Here is an 18,482-nt window from a genome sequence, read left to right as displayed (position 1 = left end):
GGCAATAGCAGAGGGTGACGGCAGCGACATGGGGTGACAGCAGTGACACGGGTGACAGCAACACAGGGTAATGGTGATGGCAATGACAGAGGGTGACATCAGTGACATGGGGTGATGGCAATGGGAGGGGATGATGGCAACCACATAGGGTGATGGCAATAGCAGGGGGTGATGGGAGGGGATGGTGGCAACAACATGGGGTGATGGCAGTAGCAGGGGGTGACAGCAGCGACACGGGGTGATGGCAATGGGAGGGGATGACAGCAGCGACATGGGGTGATGGCAGTAGCAGGGGTGATGGCCGTGGCACGGGGTGCTCCCTCCCCGCAGCCCCTCCCCGCGGGAGGAGCGCTCGGTGCCGGCGCCGCTCGGTGCTCCCACCTAGCGGGGACCGAGCCCCGTGCGAGCGCCGAGCTCCCCGCGACCGCCCCGTCTCTCTCGCCCCTCTCCCCGCGCAGAGCCCGACCTGGAGGACTGCAGCTTCGGCTGCCGAGGGACGTCGCCCCAGGAGAGTCTCTCCTCCATGTGAGTGCCCCGGCCGAGCCCTCCCGGCCCCGGGGAGCCGGGGGATGACACAGCAAGGGGAGGGAAGGATGCTGGGGGGGGATGCAGGGGCAGCTCCATCCCTCCTCCTGGAGCCTGGGGATGGGACCGGAGGGGAGGAGATGGGCTGGAGGGATGCAGGGAGAAGGGAGCAGAGAGATGGGCTGGAAGGGGTGCAGGGAGAAGAGAACAGAGGAGATGGGCTGGAGAGATGCAGGGAGAAGGGAGCGGAGAGATGGGCTGGAAGGGATGCAGGGAGAAGGGAACGGAGAGATGGGCTGGGAGGGATACAGGGAGAAGGGAGCAGAGGAGAAGGGCTGGAGGGATGCAGGGAGAAGGGAGCGGAGAGATGGTCTGGAGGGATGCAGGGAGAAGGGAGCAGAGGAGACAGGCTGGAGAGATGCAGGGAGAAGGGAGCGGAGAGATGGGCTGGGAGGGATGCGGGGAGAAGGGAGCAGAGGAGATGGGCTGGAAGGGGTGCAGGGAGAAGAGAACAGAGGAGATGGGCTGGAGAGGTGCAGGGAGAAGGGAGCGGAGAGATGGGCTGGAAGGGATGCAGGGAGAAGGGAGCGGAGAGATGGGCTGGGAGGGATGTGGAGAGAAGGGAGCGGAGAGATGGGCTGGAAGGGATGCGGGGAGAAGGGAGCGGAGAGATGGGCTGGGAGGGGTGTGGAGAGAAGGGAGCAGAGAGATGGGCTGGGAGGGATGCAGGGAGAAGGGAGCGGAGGAGTGCGGTTCCCTGCTGGGAGAGCATCCCTGACATTCCCCCCACCCCGTCCCCAGGTCCCCCATCAGCAGCCTGCCCACCCTCTTCGACCAGACCGTGTCGTGCAGCAGCAGCGGGCAGCTGGAGAATGTTCCCCAGGCCACCCCAAACATCGAGCAGCTCCTGGAGAAGCAGGGCAATGGGGAAGCCGGAGTAAACAGTGAGTTGCTCAGAGCTGTGGGATGAGAGGTCCTTGTGCATGTTTTTGGGGGAGCTAGCTGGGATTTTACCCGCAGGCAAAGGAGCTGAGTGGGGGACAAAGCACAGCGCTGTGCCATGGGGGAAGAGCTGGTAGTGGGGCTGTGATCTGGGGCCATTCTCCTCCCCTGGTGTGCTCTAATTGTGATTCCTCCCATGGATCCCCTTCTCCTCTCTCCTCTGGCTCCCATTCTCTCCCCTGACCCTGTCCCCCTTCCCTCCTTCCGTTCCCTGCAGTCGTAGAAATGCTCAAGGCCCTGCACTCGCTGCAGAAGGAGAACCAGCGGCTCCAGGAGCAGATCATGACGCTGACGGCCAAGAAGGAGCGTTTGCAGCTCCTCAACGTCCAGCTCTCTGTCCCTTTCCCCGTGGTGACCAGCAGCAATGGCCCAGGCACCCAAGCCCAATACATCCTGCCTCCTAACGGTGAGGGGACCGGTAGAAGCATCACCCTGAGCCCTTTCCTAGCGGTGTCTGGGGTGGGCAGGAGGGGTTCCCAGTGGGGATGATCTGACCCATATGTCTCTCTGTAGCCACTGGCAAGTAAGCACTGTCCCTCGCTATTGCTGTGGCAACATCAGGCTTCACCCCTGACTCTGCATCCTCACTTCTTCCCTCCCTACAGTCTGCAACAACGATTCCTTGAGCATAAGCAAGAGCCCCCCGTGCAAGAACAGCTTTGGGATCGAGAACTCGCTCTCCACATCCTCTGAGGTACACTGGCCACCACATCCACCAGGGAAAGGACTCGGGGAGGGAGCAGAGCAGTGCAGTGCAGTCCCAGGGCTCTGACTTGATATCCCACTCATAAAGCAATCAGGTTTCTTTCTCTGGAGCGCCTGTTCTTCCACTCTTCTCGGTGCTGAGGGTCTGAGTAGAGTAGCTGAGACTGGGAGCGTGAGGTGAGGATGCTTCTAGGTTATTCTGGCCGCGCTTCTAGGGATCCTGCAAACCGTATCTGAGTTCTGGGACCTCTCTGAGCATACACTCGCACTCACAGCCCCCCTTCCCACCTCCAGCTCCTGCCCGAAGCCCCCTTGGAGCTGAGCTGACCTTGCGCAAGCTGCCCCAGTCCGATGCTCTTATGTCCGTTTCTCCCCCAGGACCCTCATTCAGGTTGCCCCAGCAGGAGCAGCTCTTCCCTGTCCTTCCACAGCACTCCTCCGCCCCTGCCCATGCTGCAGCCGAGTCCTGCCTCGCTGCCCCTGCCCGGGGCGCAGCAGGTGAACGGCTTGGCCAGGGTGGCAGGCAGCGGGCTGGGGGGAGGCGCCACTGCCAGCCACAGCCTCTCCACGGTGCCCATGGTGGACGGCCTGATGGGGACCCTGGCAGGAGGTCAGCAGATGCCCATCAACGGGATCCTGGGGAATCTGAACGGAGCTCAGGCCGCCCAGCCTCCGAGCGCGCTGACGCAGGCGAGCGGGCCTCCGACCTTGCAGCTCTCCACCAGCCTGAGCAGGTGAGGACGGGGAGCTCGTGGGGGGACAGCCCTGCCCTCTCCAGCAGAAGCCAAGCGCCGGCACGGAGGGAGGGAGGGAGGGATGCCCGATGGATGCAGGACCAAGACGGGCTGCGCTGACGTTCCCTGCCTGGTTCCCCTTGCAGCATCCCCAGCCTGAGTCCCCTGACAGAGCAGCAGCGGCACGTCTTGCACCAACACGAACAACAGCTCCAGCAGCTTCAGCAGCTCCTGACTTCCCAGCCGCTTAATCCGGTAAGCGTGCCCGCTGGCACCTTTTATCTGATGAGCTGTTTAACGGGAAAGCCTCGGAGCGGCGAGCAAAACTTGGGGCTCCCTCCTTCACGCGAATCCCCTGCCCACGGGGCCGTGGAGTCGTGCCCTGGCTCTGGGCTGCTGAGGGTGGAGTGAGGAGAGAAGCTTTAGGCAGGAAGGTGCGGCACCTCCTTGAAGGAGGGAGCTTGAACATTTTTTTTTCGTACAAAGAGAAAAATTTAATCAGGGTTTCCCACCTCCTAAGGGTGTGAGAACATGGTAACGCTGAGCCACCGTAAAATCAGGAGTGCTGTTACCTCCTCCAGCGATCTTTGAATGCAAATCGTGTCTGCTCCTGCTGCCACGAGCACGCAAGTCTCGGCGCTTGCAGATGTGCTGAGGCCCACAGGAGAAGAGGAACTCGCTTGAGGACACTACTTGAGTTTACGAAGAGATAAGCACCAAATCACTTAGTTCTGAGGCCGGGGAGCCGTGTCTGGGCACATGGAGAGCTGGAGATGCCAGCTACTGCGTAGGTGGCTGAGGGCTTCGGGGTCAGGCAGCTGCTCTGAGCATCTTGGCTCTCTGCCTGCATCCTCTTGGGCAAAACAGCCACCCCATCCCGGGCTGTTGTGGGAACGACTGCGTGGATAGATGGTAAACAAGCCCCTGAATGTGTAAGAACCACATTCACTTGCCCTGCAGAAACCTCCGTGGTGTCCCTCCCCTGCGGTGGAGCTGCACGGGAGCGCTACCAGCTCCCGTCAATGAAGCTGCGCTCGTTTATATCTGCCGTGAGCTTGGCCCGTTGCTTTGGATAGATTTCTGGGTTAGGCTATTTATAACCCGGGCAAAGCAAATTTCAAAGGGCTTCTCTTTACAGCAGCTGATGTCACCGTGTCATCAGCTGCATCCCTGTGGGTACAGAACAATGTCAGCTCTCAGCCTGCTGCTTTGGTCGATGGTTGCTATAGTGATTTCCGCGGTTTGGTTGGATTTGAGGGCGTCCCTCCGGGTGCAGGTGAGCTGTGACCCTCGTCCCACTGCGCACGGCTCACCTGCACCGACCCCGTGGGTCAGGGCTGGGGAGAACGAAATTAGCAGCCTGTCTGAGAGATTCAGGGTAGTGGATGCTGCAGACTCAAAAACTGTGGCTCGATTGATTGGGAAGAGCTGAGTAGATTTGTGTGCCTGCAGGTGTCTTGGGGAGGGTTGGTTAATTCCACGCTTCGGGAAACAACGGGGTTGGAAAGGTCACAAGCGCAGGCTGTTAATGGACACAAGGCAGAGTGTTTCTACCTGTAGAGAGAGGGAATGGCCTCAAGCTCCGCCAGGGGAGGTTCAGGCTGGACATTAGGAAAAAATTTTTCATGGAAAGGGTCATTGGGCATGGCAGAGGCTGCCCAGGGAGGGGGTTGAGTCCCCTTCCCTGGAGGGGTTTAAGGGACGGGTGGACGAGGTGCTGAGGGACATGGGTTAGTGATTGATGGGAATGGTTGGACTCGATGATCCGGTGGGTCTTTTCCAACCTGATGATTCTATGATTCAATGTGATCAAGGGGACCTCCTCCCTGTCCCTGGCAGCGTTGGTCTGGGATGGAGAGTGCCCATGTGGCTTCTTCGTAGGTGTCACCTCTTTCTAAGCCCTTCGACATCCCTTCCTTACCTTTCCCTGCAGGAGCAGCAGGCCCTGGTGTTCCAGATGATGCAGCAAATCCAGCAGAAGAGGGAGCTGCAGCGGCTGCAGATGACCAACTCATCCCAGCTGTCCATGAGCAGCCTTCTGGCGGCCACCTCCACTCCCCTGCACTCCAGCACCAGCGCCCTGATGACCTCGGCCCCCCAACGCCCCCCCAGCAGCAGCTCTCTCATGGCATCCCTCTCCCCGCAACAGCTCAACCCTAGCAGTGCCCTCCTGGCTCCCCAGGCCACCCCACCGCTCAGCGCTCCTGGCAACAGCCTCCTGGCTTCGGGGACGGGCATCCCACCCGTCCTTACGGCACAGACTAACCCGTTCCTCAACCTGCAGGCTGACGGCAACGCCCCGAAAGGAACGGTGCGTATGCTGCTAGCGCAACCCTAACCCCACTGAGCTCGTGGTGCTGGCCTCCGAGGGCTTCTCTAGGGCTCAGGCAGGGGCGTGGGTAGGCACAGAGGCTCCTGAGGTGCCTTTCCGTGCGCGTGTGTGCAGACACGCACCAGACCTGCTGCGGGAGCAAGGCAGAGAGGCTGGAGATTTGTCTCCGTTAACCCTAGGATGCGGATGGGACCATGTGCCCCTGGCAGCGCTGGCCCTATCGGAGCCCCGCGATGAAACCCAAAGGTGACTGCATGTTGAAAGCCCAGGTTTAGAAGGAATTTTGCACCTGAGAGGAGAGGCTGTGACGAGGTTTACGGCCTCTCTGTAAAGCACTGGAGCACCAGTGTCTAGGGACTGATGGTGTGATGCTTTCATCTCTCCTCCATCCCTCCCCTGGCCTTTGCCTCTACCCAGTTGGAAACACTTAGGAGCCAAAGACCAGGGTCAAGGGCCCAGTTTGGTCTGAACTGGGCAGAGGGGAAGCCTGGGGCTCCCGTGTCTCCGTTGATCTCAGAGGAGCCTCAGAGGTTGCAGTGAGCAGGGCCAGGTCCTCAGCACAGCAGGGCTCTCTGCTTCTGCCCCCCTCGTGTTGCTGCCCGTCCGGTACTGATACCTGTCTCCTCTGCGTCTCTTTTTTCTGTTTGTTTTCTTAAAGAGCATGAATGAAAAGGGAGCTCCTCTTACCCAGGACAAGGGCTAAGCTCCCCCCTCACCCTGAACAAACCAGCAGCCAACTCCTTTCAGCCAGGGGAATGTGGCTTTCCGCAGTCAACTTTGATACTGTTAGAGCAATGAGCACAAGGCTTCCGAGAAGCATTTTCTGCCGCTGGGCAATGCCAAGAGATGCTTTGGAAGACACTAACGTCTCTGACCAAGTCTTGGTATCGGGAGGAGCGAAGGCAGGGGGCTGCCTGCTGCCCTGGTGCGAGCCACACGCGCTCAGAGCGAAGCTGTGTTTCCACGCAGAGTGGAGGAGAGGTACCACCAGCTCCCTGCCGGGAGCGCAAGCGTGTGCGCGCGGGTGTGTAGCTCCCAAGCCATCGAGCATCCTTGGCCAAGACCTCGGTGGAGGGAAGCCCCTCGGTGGAAAGGTGCTTTCTGCACGGTGCAGAGGAACCCGGCAGTGCCCCCGCGGAGGCAGCTGGGGAAGCAGGATGCGGTGGCAGTGCCTACGTGGTCTGCTTCGCCCCGATGCGGAAGGTTAAGAAGAAGTCCCGTAGCTGAGATTTCTCCCCTGCTTTTCATCTCCTGGGCTCTTAGGATGCTCTTCTCTCTGTAGCCATCGTACGAAGCCCCGACACCTCAGCTGGATCCGAACCCAGCCTGAAAAAGACACAAGCGGTGGAGCGATGGGCTTGGACTGGTGCTTGGGGAGGAGGTGGAAGCCACCTGTTTCTTTAAAGGACGTTGCCACATCTGCTCTGCCAGCTGCTGTCGGGTCGGTGCTGTACATCCCACGTGAAAAGCACACTCCTGTTCCTTGTGCCGTCTCTGTTTCCTTCCAAGATTTCCAAAGCCTAAGAGCTCAGCTTGCAAAAAGGGGCAGTAGCCTGTATTACCCTTGTAGTCAACTCCAGAAGGTGCGTTTGAACGTGGCGATTGTTTCCTGGGCTTAAGCTGAGAGATAGAAGCGTGTGTGGGGAAAAGAGAGTCCTAAATCCAGTACCTGCTCTTTCTTATCCACCACAAATCACTCCAGTCCGGCAAAACCCGCGTTCTTCCACTGGTCTTGGGCACTTTGGAAAAGGGATCTCCAAGCAATGGGACAATGACCGGTCTCATGAAGCTAGGACAGCGGACCCTTCATCATTCTCCACCTTTTGACCTTAATTCCATCTTGCAGCCTGGAACCTCGGCGAAGAAATCGGCTTCCTCTGAGCTTGGATGCGACGGATTGATGGAAGGACAGGTGGGGCAGCGCTGGGGGAAGGGGAGCGTCTACGTCAAACGTACCGGTGCCCCTTCCTTTCCTCATCCCCTGGTTAAATCCAGATCTCCTGGGGGCAGGCGGGAAGACTCGAGCTAAAAGACACTCCAAGGGTCTTAAAACGAAACATTGTCAGACTTTAATGGGTATTTTTCAGCACATTCCCACTGCCCCCCACTAGTTTGCACTATTCAAATTCGTCAGCAGTGGGTCTGTGCTGATAGTCCTAGAAAAGCTTGTTATAGGCAAAACTCATCTGCTAAATACCTTTCTTATTTTTAATTTTATTTTATTTCTTCTTTTTCATTATTGTTTTCCGGTTTGTCTGGAAGATTGTCACCACGATGGTTGAATAAGGCTAAAAAGGAGAGAAAATACCTTTCTGATCTCAGCTTCCAGTTCTGTGAACTGGGCAGAACACTGCTGTCTGCTCAGAAATATATAGATATTATATATATAATTTTTTTTTATAAAGAAAAACTAATGTTTTAAGGTTAAAGGAAAGGTGGAGATGGCAGCTAAATGTGCAAATGCAGGAAAAAAAAGTCTCCCTTGTGGTCCCTGCAGCACAGACCTAGAGAGGAGCATGGAACTGTGGCTTCTGCTGATGCATTCGCCCATCACCTCGTGAGGGAGTCAGGTTGGGCTCTGCCACCTTCCACCTCTCTGGTCCTTACAAACAGGGAATGGGGTCGTAGAATCCTGGAATGTCCTGAGTTGGAAGGGACCCACAAGGATTATCGAGTCCAGCTCCTGCACAGGGCATCCCAACGTTCCCACCGCGGGTCTGAGGGCATCGAATGCTCCTGGACTACAGTCCAGCTTGGTGCCCTGACTGCTTCCCTGGGGAGCTGTTCCAGAGCTTGGAGGGAAGAACCTTTTCCTAATGTCCAGCCTAGCACCACCCTGGCATCTTCCTTCCGTTCCCTTGGAAGATCTTTCAGTTGCAAAGAGTTTGCCTCTAATTTTGGCTCCTTGTCCCCGAAATCGCTCGGGCGCAATTGCATTCTTGCACTTTTTGTTTTTTCCCTATTTCTTCCCCCTGAGCTGATTTTTTCCCCCCTTCCCTCTGCAAGCAGAGGTGCCACCCAAACCACCCCAGCGCAGGGACCCCCTTTCTCGCTGCAGGAGCCGCGTCTACAGTGGGGTCCGGCCTCGCTGTCCCCTCCTCGTGTGAGGAGCCTTGGGATGGAAGGCAACACGCAGAGTTTGTTCCAGTCCTGCCCCAAGATGCCCTATTTGTGCACGTGAAGGCTCTGAGCGTGTGGAAGCTCCACCTGCTCCTTGGGATTTGGGAACGGATCCTCCTTAGCGATGGTTTGGGTCAGGAAGATGATGAATGGGGTCAAACAGCGGCTGTTAACAGTGCAGGTGTGGTCTCTGCTAGCTCGATTTGCCTGGGGTTGGATTTTTATTTTGGTTTTTACTTGTTTTTTGCTCTAAATTTTCATTGCCGTAACAGCAACCAGCAGCACAGCCTTCAGACCAGTCTATAAATACCAGAGCCTGACTTTGTGCCCAGACCCGCTCACGTTCTTCCAATATTTAACCATGTTTCACACCCTGGAATTAGAAAAAAAAGCCAGAATCGGGAAGAGAGAGGATGGGATGGAGGGCAAGCAGGTGTGTGGTGAGCTGTGGTGCAACATGCAGGGTCTTCCAGGACCAACAAACCTTGTCCTGGTCAGTGTTCAGTGCCCAAACCTCTGGGCAATGAGAGTGGAGGAGGTTGGTGAGTGATGAGCTTCCATTCAGGAGGCTGAGATGTGCTGGATGGGGCTCCCCACCACGATGGGAACCCCCACATCAGCAGAGGTGGGAAACCAAGGTCTGAATTCGAGGAATTCGGAGCAGGATCACGCTTAAAAGCAGGGAGGGCTGAGCTGCACTGCACGCCTGGTTCCCCCTGCTCCGTGTTGCCATGAAGTTCTGGTGGTGGCCATGGTTTGCAGGCGAAGCCACCGCTCTCCGGGGCTTTTGGGAGCAGGGAGGGACGAGGCTGGAGAGGACGAGCGAGGGAAGAGTCATAATAGCACTTAAGACATTTCTCTGGCATCTTCCAAAGGCACCTGGTCCCTTTGGAGTGGGCTTCTTGTTGCCTCCACCTGCCCCAGAGCCAAAGGTCCCTTTGGCAGCTGGAGGGGGCAGAGGGCACTGCCGGGAGGTCGACGTTAAACTTTTGTATCTCTGTGAAAAAAAAGAGGGAGAGCAGGGGAAAGGAAAAATAAAAGCTAAAGATTATCTGTGTTTCAGTTGCACTGGGGTACGTTTCTTTACCCATTTTGATGCTAATGTCTCATTTAGTATGTTGCATGTGTCTTTTTTTTTGTTTTGTTTTGATTTTTTTATTAAATAAAAGAGAAAAATGTGTATATTTTTGGCAATTTTAAGGTAATGTAGCTAAGATATATTTTTTTCACGCTGCTTGACTGTTCTTTATTATAATAAATAATATTAATATTAATATCAAAGACTTTTTTAATACAGCTAGGGGTTCAAAATGCACAAGAGAGTAGGGTCTGTGTGATTAAATTCCTGTGTGTGTGCTGAGGTCCTGTTGTCTGCAGTGCCCCTGCATGCTTGGCACTGGGCTGGATAAGTGATGCTCTCAAGGAGGCTCCTGCCTCGAGAAGAGGAACCCAAGGAGGGTTTTCCACCTGGTTCCTTCCTAGGAGTGAAGGGAAACCAGGGGGAGGGAAGAGCCAGTGGTTGTTGTTCATTAGCAAGAAGGTCCCTCTCAAAAGAGCAGTGATCACCCTGAAACCCCTGACCACGTAAGCTTTCCAGCTGGCTCCTCGCTCCTCCTGTCTCCCAAGAGTTCCCGTCTCTTCAGCAACAAAAAGAAGGGCTCGTGCTGTTTCTATTTTGCGCTGTTTCCCCCAAAACCAGCCCCACATAGCTGGGTGGTGAGGTCTTTTCACTAGATGGTTTGGAGAGAGGTCCTGTGCTGGAGCGAAGCAGCTCTCGAGGGCTCAGCCCTTAGATCTTGGCTCTTAGATCCATCCACTTGGATGGATGATGCTTCAAAGCTGCATGATTTACTGTCTTGGAGCCCACCCACGGTTCTGCCCTCTCCTTCTGCTTTTGAAGCTGGGTTTATTGGTCTTTTGTTCTTCTCCAGCCACGTGTGCCCTCACCCCACCAGTGAGGTGGACCCTGCTCATCCTCTGCGTTCACAAGGCTCCTTTAAAGACCTTGGGATAGCTTCTCCCCCAGCACCTCATTCTTCTATGGGATTTTTCTCTCTCTTATTGACCAGCAGTCAGCACGGGGCGGCTGGAAATTGGAGGCTACGGAATTGCTGTGGGTTTCTTCAGGCAGCCCAAGGGCTCTCAGGAAGGGAGCACGGAGTGAACTGGAGACGCAGGAGTCAATGATTCCATCTGTAAGGATGGTTTTGGTCACTTGGAGGCTTATCCAGAGGAAGCAGAGTTTGGCATGCAGAGGCTGGTCTTTGCAGAGCTGGGTCATCAAGTGCTCTGGGTCGTTGTAGGAGACTTTCAGGTGGTTCTGGAAGGGAAAATGAGGTTTGGTGTCTGGCTCTGAGGGCTTGGTTGTGGTCTGGGGTGGCTGCAAAGCCTCCTCGGCTGTGCCTGTTGGTGGTTAGTGCCAGAGTACAGGATGGGGGGGAGAAGCAGGGGATGCTTGTGGAGCAGCAGGGTCACAGACCCAGTTCTGCTGTGTTTCTTGGAGCCCTGAAATATAAAAAGAAGCTGAATATTTCCGCAGAGTTACGTTGGCTTGGTCCTGGCATGGTTCTCTTCTTTCCACCACTTGGCTCTTGGTAGCATTTCTGTTCCTGTTTTGCATGGACGAGACCGGGTGAGGCAGGAGAGGAAGGTGCTGAGCGATGTTCTCTGGTTTTGTGCCCGACAAGCAGGTCATGGCATCTCCTTGGACCAGGATAATGGGAGGAATGTGTCTATCAGAGGCGCACGATCCGCTGCTGTGCAGAGACCTTCTCTTCCACAGCCCTTAGGTCCTACGGGCTCTGCTCCAGGTCTCTCCCATCCAGTCACCACTGTCATGTGGATGTAACTCGTGTACGAATGAGGCTTCCCGCAGCCCTGGCACTCACTGGACTCTGTAAAACCCTTAATTTTCTTTCTGATTCCGTGCTCCAGCCACGAGGCGGCTGCCCCAGCGGGAAGGGGCTGGTTCAGACTCCAGCACCGTCCCTGCAAAACCGCATGGTTGCAGATGGCTTGAGCCCCTTGGCTCTGTACCAAAGACAATAGAGACAGGGATGAGGTCTTCATACACGCTCAGTAGATGACTCCAGAGGAGACATTCCAAGCAGATGGTGTCATTCTCTTTGGGGTGAAATGCTCAGGCTAGTTGGCAGGAGGGGAGGTGGCCGATATGTCTGAAGCAAGAGGGGATCCAGCACTCTGCGGTGGTGGAACAGGTCCCCTGGGAGCTGAGAGCAGGCAGCAGTTGTTTGGCGTGACGAGTGGATTGGTTTTAGGAGACAGAACCTTTCCTGCTGCAGAGGAGAGCTGGAGAAAAGGGCAAGTCCATCCCTTGGGCTGAAATGTCCTGCTAGTCCCTGAGACCTCTGGAAGGACAGTGCAGCCACCGCTTCCATCAGGGGCCGGCTGCTTCGAAACCCTTTCAGCCTGGTTTGTTTGCACAGCCCTTTCCAGCGCATGCGCTGCCCCATCCCAGCGGTGATAAGAGCTTTGTGTGTCAGCTTCTGGCAGGGATCATAGAATCACCAGGTTGGAAGAGACCCACCGGATCATCGAGTCCAACCATTCCCATCAATCACTAACCCACGTCCCTCAGCACCTCGTCCACGCGGCCCTTCAACCCCTCCAGGGAAGGGGACTCAACCCCCTCCCTGGGCAGCCTCTGCCAGGGACCAATGACCCTTTCCATGAAATATTTTTCCCTAATGTCCATCCTGACCCTCCCCTGGTGGAGCTTGAGGCCATTCCCTCTCGTCCTGTCCCTTGGGAGAAGAGCCCAGCTCCCTCCTCTCCACAACCTCCTTTTAGGAAGGATGGGGCTGAGCACACAGCACCCACAGTGGTTTTCCAAGGACTCTCTTCCAGCCCAGTGGGTTGGTCAGAGCTGGCAGCTTCTGCTGAGCTGTTATTTACCGTTGCCCTTGGCAGATGCTGTGCCGTGTGGTTTCTTAAACCCACATAAGTAAAAATAATCAAGTGCCTGTGATCCAAACAGCCTTGAGGCAGGGAGCTGAATGGGTCCCCAGTGCCTCTCCTCCGTGCGGTTAGTCTGAGAAATGGAGTTGTTGTAAAGGCTGTGGATGTCACCTTTGCAGGAAAGGGTGAAGTAGCAATAATTTCAACAGTAACTTTGCAGCAGCAGGTCCAAATCTGCAATTCCGAGCTGTCCCCCCTGCTCTCTGGATGGGGACACGGAAGAACGGAGAGGGGGAATTTGCTCACCCAGCTCTCCTGCACTTTGCTCTTCCCTCCCCAGTGGGAACTGTGGGTTCCTGAGTGTCCCATATGGATTCAGTCCTGCAGGGAAGTGTCTTTGGGGGACAACGAGGTGCAGAGGCAGCTTCTAAGTGTGCTGGTACAGCTGCTGGGGCTCCTGCAGAGCCAAACGGGCACAGCCCAGCTCCCACTGCAGCTCTTTGTGCCCAGCAGGGTGATGTGTGGGGCATCGAGGGCAGGCAGAGCCTTCCCCTTGGCTCCATGGGTTTGGCATGAGGATCCATCCTTCAGGATGGAAAATCCCTTCCCAATCCACTGTTCCCAGCCTTGGAATGGGAAGGACCAGTTCTCCACATAGGACAACTCTCCACAGGGAGCCACTAGAGTTAGGATTACGATTAGGGTTGGGTTTAGGGTTAAGTTCAAGGTCAGGGTTAGGCTTAGAGTTGTCCCCACAGAGAGTTGTCCTGCAGAGAGTTGTCTTAGACCCACCTCAGGCCACCAGACACGGGACATCGCTGCAGGGGGAGCTGTGGAGGACAGACTGGGATGGATGGATGGATGGATGGATGGATGGATGGATGGATGGATGGATGGATGGATGGATGGATGGATGGATGGATGGATGGATGGGTGGATGGATGGGTGGATGGGTGGGAGCAGCAGCACCACAAGGACAGGACTTTATTGCTGGTGAAACCTTTGGTGAGGTTGTGGTTAGAGTTGGGGGGTAGTTTGGGCTCAACCAGATCCACACTCCCTCATTTATCCTTTCCTTTGATGCTGCCCGTGGTGGAGCTGCTTGGCTTGGAGGGGCTCCCCACCACAAACCCACTGGAATAACATCTGTCCTGATGGAAGGAGGGATGTGTTACGTGGGTTTTTTTTAATCTATTATTTCAAAATCGATCAGAATTTGAAGATCTTGCCATGTGCTGCTGATGTTTAAAAAGTTTAAAATGGAAAAAAAAAAATTTAGTTAACGATTATGATTTTAACTTTGAAAAGTCATCAGCATCCTGCCCAGCAGCGTGTTCCAAATTCCATCTGACAGCACAGCTGAAGGGTAAAAAGCAGAAACCCCCTCCAGGGCCCGGTTTGGATTTTTAATTTAAGCAGTAAATGTGAAGTTTTAGCACCTGCCTGGGCTGTAGGAAGCAGATATTGAATCAAAGAGCACTCGCAGACCTAAATCCACAGCGAGCAGGAGGCTCCGTGTAGGGGGAGTGAAGGAAATGATGGGCTGCAGGCAGGTCCCTGGTGTTGCTGCCCCTTGGAAGCTGGATGGGAAAGCAGGGAAGGTGTGGATGTCCTTCTGTGCTCAGGAAAGCCCCTGCTCACACGCACAGCCAGGATTTCCGAGGGATAGGAGCACATCCTCGGAGTTCGGAGGGCTCCCCGTGGCAGAGCTGATCTCGAGAAGCTGGTGGGAACGGGATGAGCATGAAAAGAAGGTGAGGAGAGAGGCTGTGAGTTGGGAATACGAGACCATAAACGTAGACGCAGATGTTTGTACAGTTGTTTTGGTTCTTTCTTAATCAAAGGGTTTTATTTGAAAACCACACAGGTAGATTTGTAGCCGGGAATGTTCAGACTTTCTTATATCTTTATACAACTACCGGGCATCAGCATCATCCGCACTTGCTCCAAGGACACTTTCTTTCTTTTCTAAGGACAAAAAAACCCAAACCAACCCAATTCAGGTGCTAAGAGAGCAGGAAAATGCTCCTGTTCACCCTCCTCCTGCCTCCAGCGCGAGAGGAAGGCAGCAGCCTCAGTTTCTCTCCGTTGTATGTTACTCAAACCGCGTCTTTGTACCGTTGCTGTATTTGTACGACTGAGACATCGTCACCGTCCTTGGTCTTTTTAATAAAAGAATGTTTTCCAACAAAAATACAAAGTGGGTGCTGGTCTCGGTGGTTCTGGACAGAGCTGATGCCCCTCGGCACGCGCGGCGCCACGGAGGGATGAGGGGATCCCAAAGGATTTGTAGACGACAGGTCATGCAGGATTAAACAGGGGATGTACAACCTGCACCGTAAAAAAATGTGCAAGGAGGAGGTTTGGATGCCTCCAAGTAACATTGCAAGCAGAGGCACTGAATCCAGGGATCAAGGTCTGGGAGTTGATGCCCAGAGGGGTGTTTTTCCAAGCCCAAGGGTTGGGGGGGCACTTTAGAAAGGAAAATAAATTGGCTTCGGGTTGGGCATTGGGTTTAACACCTCTCTAGGGGGATGCAGGTGGAGCCTGGATCAGGACCTTGCTCCTATGGCACTAGGAAACCAGGATGTGGGACATTACCCTTAGAATCATAGAATCCAGCCCCTTCCCCAGCTTCGTTGCTCTTCTCTGGACTCGCTCCAGAGCCTCAACATCCTTCTTGTGGTGAGGGGCCCAGAACTGACCCCAGGATTCGAGGAGCGGTCTCCCCAGTGCCGAGTCCAGAGGGAGAAGAACCTCCCTGGACCTGCTGGCCACGCCGTGTCTGATCCAAGCCAAGATGCCATTGGCCTTCTTGGCCACCTGGGCCCCTGCTGGCTTGTGTTCAGTCGCTGTCAACCAACCCCCCCAGGTCCTTCTCCTCCAGGCAGTTTCCAGCCAGACTTCTCCTAGTCTGGAGCTGCTCAGGGTTGTTGTGCCCCGAGTGCAGGACCCGGCATTTGGCCTTGTTAAACCTCATCCCATTGGTCTCAGCCCATGGATCCAGCCTGTTCAGATCCCTTTGGAGCCTCCCGACCCTCCAGCAGATCCAGCTTCCACCCAGCTCAGTGCCATCCTCTGGCAGATGATAACCAGCACGGTGGGACCTGACCGTGGGTGATGCACACCGTGCCCAGGTCAGGACCTCGCTCCCATGGCCCCAAGAAGCTGGGATGGAGGGACCTGGCCGCGGACACCCCACACAGGACATAGAGGGGCAGGGGCTGGGACCCCTAAGCCGTGTGGGATGCTGCCAGCGGCGCCAGCACACAGGGAGCGTGTTGTGTCCCCCACCCCACCTGCAGAGCTAAATCCCCACCCCAGCTGCCAAAAAAGCCAATTTTCCCATTAGTGAAACGTTTAAAATAAAAAAAAAAATAAAGAAAAGTGGGAGGAGGGGGAGGAATCCAACCCTTTGATGCCTAAAAGCTGAATTTCCAGGCAAATGATGGAGCTCACAATTGGTGAGCAGAGGGATAACCCCCCACTCCTTTGCCTGCAGCTCTATGGGGGGGTCAGGGCGAACCCCTAAACCCCGGGAGGGGCCGGGGTGAACCCCTAAACCCTATAAGAAGGGGTTTGATTGGAAAGGGGGGGTGCGAGGGGCCGCGCACCGGGACCGGACACCCCGGAGCTGGGATCTGGGGGGATGCAAAGGGCGAGGGGGGGGCTGGAAGGCTCCGTGCGGGGCTTGGGGAGGGGAGGAACCTTTCCAGAGGGAGGAATCGAGCTCCTGCCGAGCCTTTCGTGCCCGAGTCTTCCGGCAGAGCCGGGAGGAGGAGGAGCCGCTGCGGGGAAGGTGACCGGAGCGATGGGGCTGAGGACGCTGATGAGGAAAGTCGCGCTCGCGGGGCCCGGCCGGGGATCCGCGGGGGTTTGGCACACGGTTTCCTTCTCCTCCGCCCCCCCGAAGCCCGTGATCGCCGCCAAGGAGCCGTTCCCGGTGGAGCTGAGGGCGGGGAAGCTGTACGCGTGGTGCGCCTGCGGGCACAGCAAGAGACAGGTCCGGGCTGGGGGGGGACAGGGACCCGCGGGGGGATGCGGATCCCCGCACCCGGGATGCTCAGGGACGGGGATGGGGATGAAGGACCGTGTGGTCCAGTCCCCCGCACCTGGGATGCTCGGGGATGAGGATGAAGGACCATGTGGTCCAGCCCCCCACCCCAAGCTGGGATGCTCAGGGATGAGGAACCATGTGGTCCAGCCCCTCCAAGCCGAGATTCGCGGGGATGAGGATGGGGATGAGGGACCATGTGTTCCAGCCCCCCGGCGCCGGGGATGCTCAGGGATGAGGATGAGGGACCATGTGGTCCATCCCCCCCGAAGCTGGGATGCTCAGGGATGAGGATGAAGGACTATGTGGTCCAGCCTCCCCAAGCTGAGATGCTCAGGGATGAGGATGAGGGACCATGTGGTCCAGCCCCCCCAAAGCTGGGATGCTCAGGGATGAGGATTGGGATGAGGGACCATGTGGTCCAGCCCCCCCGCGCCCGGGATGCTCAGGGATGAGGATGAGGGACCATGTGGTCCAGCCCCCCACCCCAAGCTGGGATGCTCAGGGATGGGGATGCCTGGAGCACCCCATCCCTGAGTTCCTGCAGCACCCCAATTCCCGAGGGATGTGCTGGGCCATGGAGGTGGGGGGCAAAGCACAACCTGGGGGTGATTACGGTCCCCTCATAGAATCACCAGGTTGGAAAAGACTCATCGGATCACCGAGTCCAACCATTCCCATCAATCACTAACCCATGTCCCTCAGTGCCTCGTCCACCCGTCCCTTAAACCCCTCCAGGGAAGGTGACTCAACCCCCTCCCTGGGCAGCCTCTGCCACTGCCCAGTGACCCTTTTTGTGAAAAATTTTTCATTTTGTTCCCAAAGAGCCTGGACCTGCCAGGCACCCCCAGCACCTCTAAATCCCCACCGTTACCTGCTCCGCCTTTGCTTTACAGCCCTTCTGCGACGGCGCCCACAAGAAAGCGGCTCCAGGGATCTCCCCGCTGCGCTTCACCCCGGAGGAGGACAAGACCGCCTGGCTGTGTGGGTGCAAGCACACCCGCTCCCCCCCGTACTGCGACGGTTCCCACCTGGGGGACATGGTGCAGAGCACCCAGCTCTCTGCGGAGCCCTGAGACGGTTGCATCCTGCAGGGATGGAGATCACGGAGCCCACGGGAGCCCCAGGACCACCAGGATGATCAGCCCTCTGAGGTGTGGAAGGAGCAGACCGGCTCCCACACCAATTAAACTTAATTACTGAGCCCTGTGGGCTGCAGAAAAACAGCCTCAGCCCATCATGGAGCAGCGATTTTGCTTTCTGCCCTACTGGGGCTCTGCCAGGGACAACAGTAGCCGGGGAAAGAAATAATCCACTGGATAATGGGACTTTCAGGAGGGATTTTTGCATCACCAGAGCTGCAGGCGCCTATCGGGATGTGGGACAGAGGGACCCGGGCAGCTGCATCCGTACAGAGAGACGATGGGAGTGACAGTCTGCAGCATTTATTACATTTACAAAGCCGTGTAGTTATACAAATGTTTAACCAATAACGATATATGAATATCCGAATATATTACAAGACATTAAAACATCGTACAGGATGCAAACATACAGAGCAATTTGGTTTGTACCACATAGGAAAAAAACGAAAAACAAAACAACCCCCCCACGAGCCCCACACAAACCCCCCAGCCCGAGGCGCCTCAGCTGCCTCCCTCAGTCCATTCTGACCTATTTACAAGGAGAAAAGGGGTGTCAAAGTCGAGACAAACGGAGCCCCCGACACGGTTTAAATTCCTCGTCCAGCCCCAGCTTGGGGATGGGGAAGAGAGAAACCAAAGGGGCACCGGGGGGACCCTTCCCGGGCGCCCCCCGCAGTGGATTCGGGGCTGGGCTGTAGCGACGGCGCTGCTGCCGAGTCCACCATGGGGGTGCAATACTTAAAAAACCAATTCAAAATTAAAAATAAAAAATAACAACATCCCACGGTTCCTGACCTTTGGAGTCGGGCTGTTCATACAATTCCTATGCCGCTTTCCTTTGGTTCTCACCGTGCCGTCGCGGGCAGCCGGTGCCACCCGGGCGCTGCAGGCACTTCAATTTTGTCCTTCGCCCCCTTCCCCAGCAAAGGGATGGAGAGGAAGCCCCC

At 56.2% G+C, this 18,482-nt stretch overlaps 2 protein-coding genes across 3 annotated transcripts in view; both read left to right on the top strand.

Annotated features, from left to right (window-relative positions):
- The window catches only part of MLLT6 (MLLT6, PHD finger containing), a 51,074-nt gene extending 41,598 nt beyond the window's left edge, over positions 1–9,476 (top strand). For both annotated transcript variants that reach the window (XM_069877231.1, XM_069877230.1), the window contains exons 13-20: positions 459–525; positions 1,327–1,469; positions 1,745–1,933; positions 2,133–2,221; positions 2,611–2,966; positions 3,113–3,221; positions 4,900–5,277; positions 5,957–9,476. In XM_069877231.1, the coding sequence (XP_069733332.1) occupies positions 459–525; positions 1,327–1,469; positions 1,745–1,933; positions 2,133–2,221; positions 2,611–2,966; positions 3,113–3,221; positions 4,900–5,277; positions 5,957–6,001 (1,376 nt within the window). In that variant the 3' untranslated portion in view covers positions 6,002–9,476. The remainder of the gene's footprint in view (positions 1–458; positions 526–1,326; positions 1,470–1,744; positions 1,934–2,132; positions 2,222–2,610; positions 2,967–3,112; positions 3,222–4,899; positions 5,278–5,956) is intronic.
- Positions 9,477–16,120: 6,644 nt separating this feature from the next.
- CISD3 (CDGSH iron sulfur domain 3) lies at positions 16,121–17,940 on the top strand. Its single transcript, XM_069876888.1, has 2 exons — positions 16,121–16,339; positions 17,287–17,940. Exons 1-2 carry the CDS (start codon positions 16,148–16,150, stop codon positions 17,464–17,466), a joined length of 372 nt encoding a protein of 123 aa, XP_069732989.1. The 5' UTR covers positions 16,121–16,147; the 3' UTR covers positions 17,467–17,940.
- The last annotated feature ends 542 nt before the right edge of the window (positions 17,941–18,482 follow it).

The sequence above is a fragment of the Phaenicophaeus curvirostris genome, chromosome 26 (assembly GCF_032191515.1).
Source record: "Phaenicophaeus curvirostris isolate KB17595 chromosome 26, BPBGC_Pcur_1.0, whole genome shotgun sequence".
NCBI classification, from domain to species: domain Eukaryota; kingdom Metazoa; phylum Chordata; class Aves; order Cuculiformes; family Cuculidae; genus Phaenicophaeus; species Phaenicophaeus curvirostris.
This window is presented reverse-complemented; position numbering and strand designations above follow the sequence as displayed.

Coding starts and splice junctions, on each gene's coding strand:
- CISD3 (XM_069876888.1), top strand. CDS start 16,148: ATGGGGCTGAGGACGCTGATGAGGAAAGTCGCGCTCGCGGGGCCCGGC. Junction 16,340..17,286: donor GCGGGCACAGCAAGAGACAG/GTCCGGGCTGGG, acceptor TTTGCTTTACAG/CCCTTCTGCGACGGCGCCCA.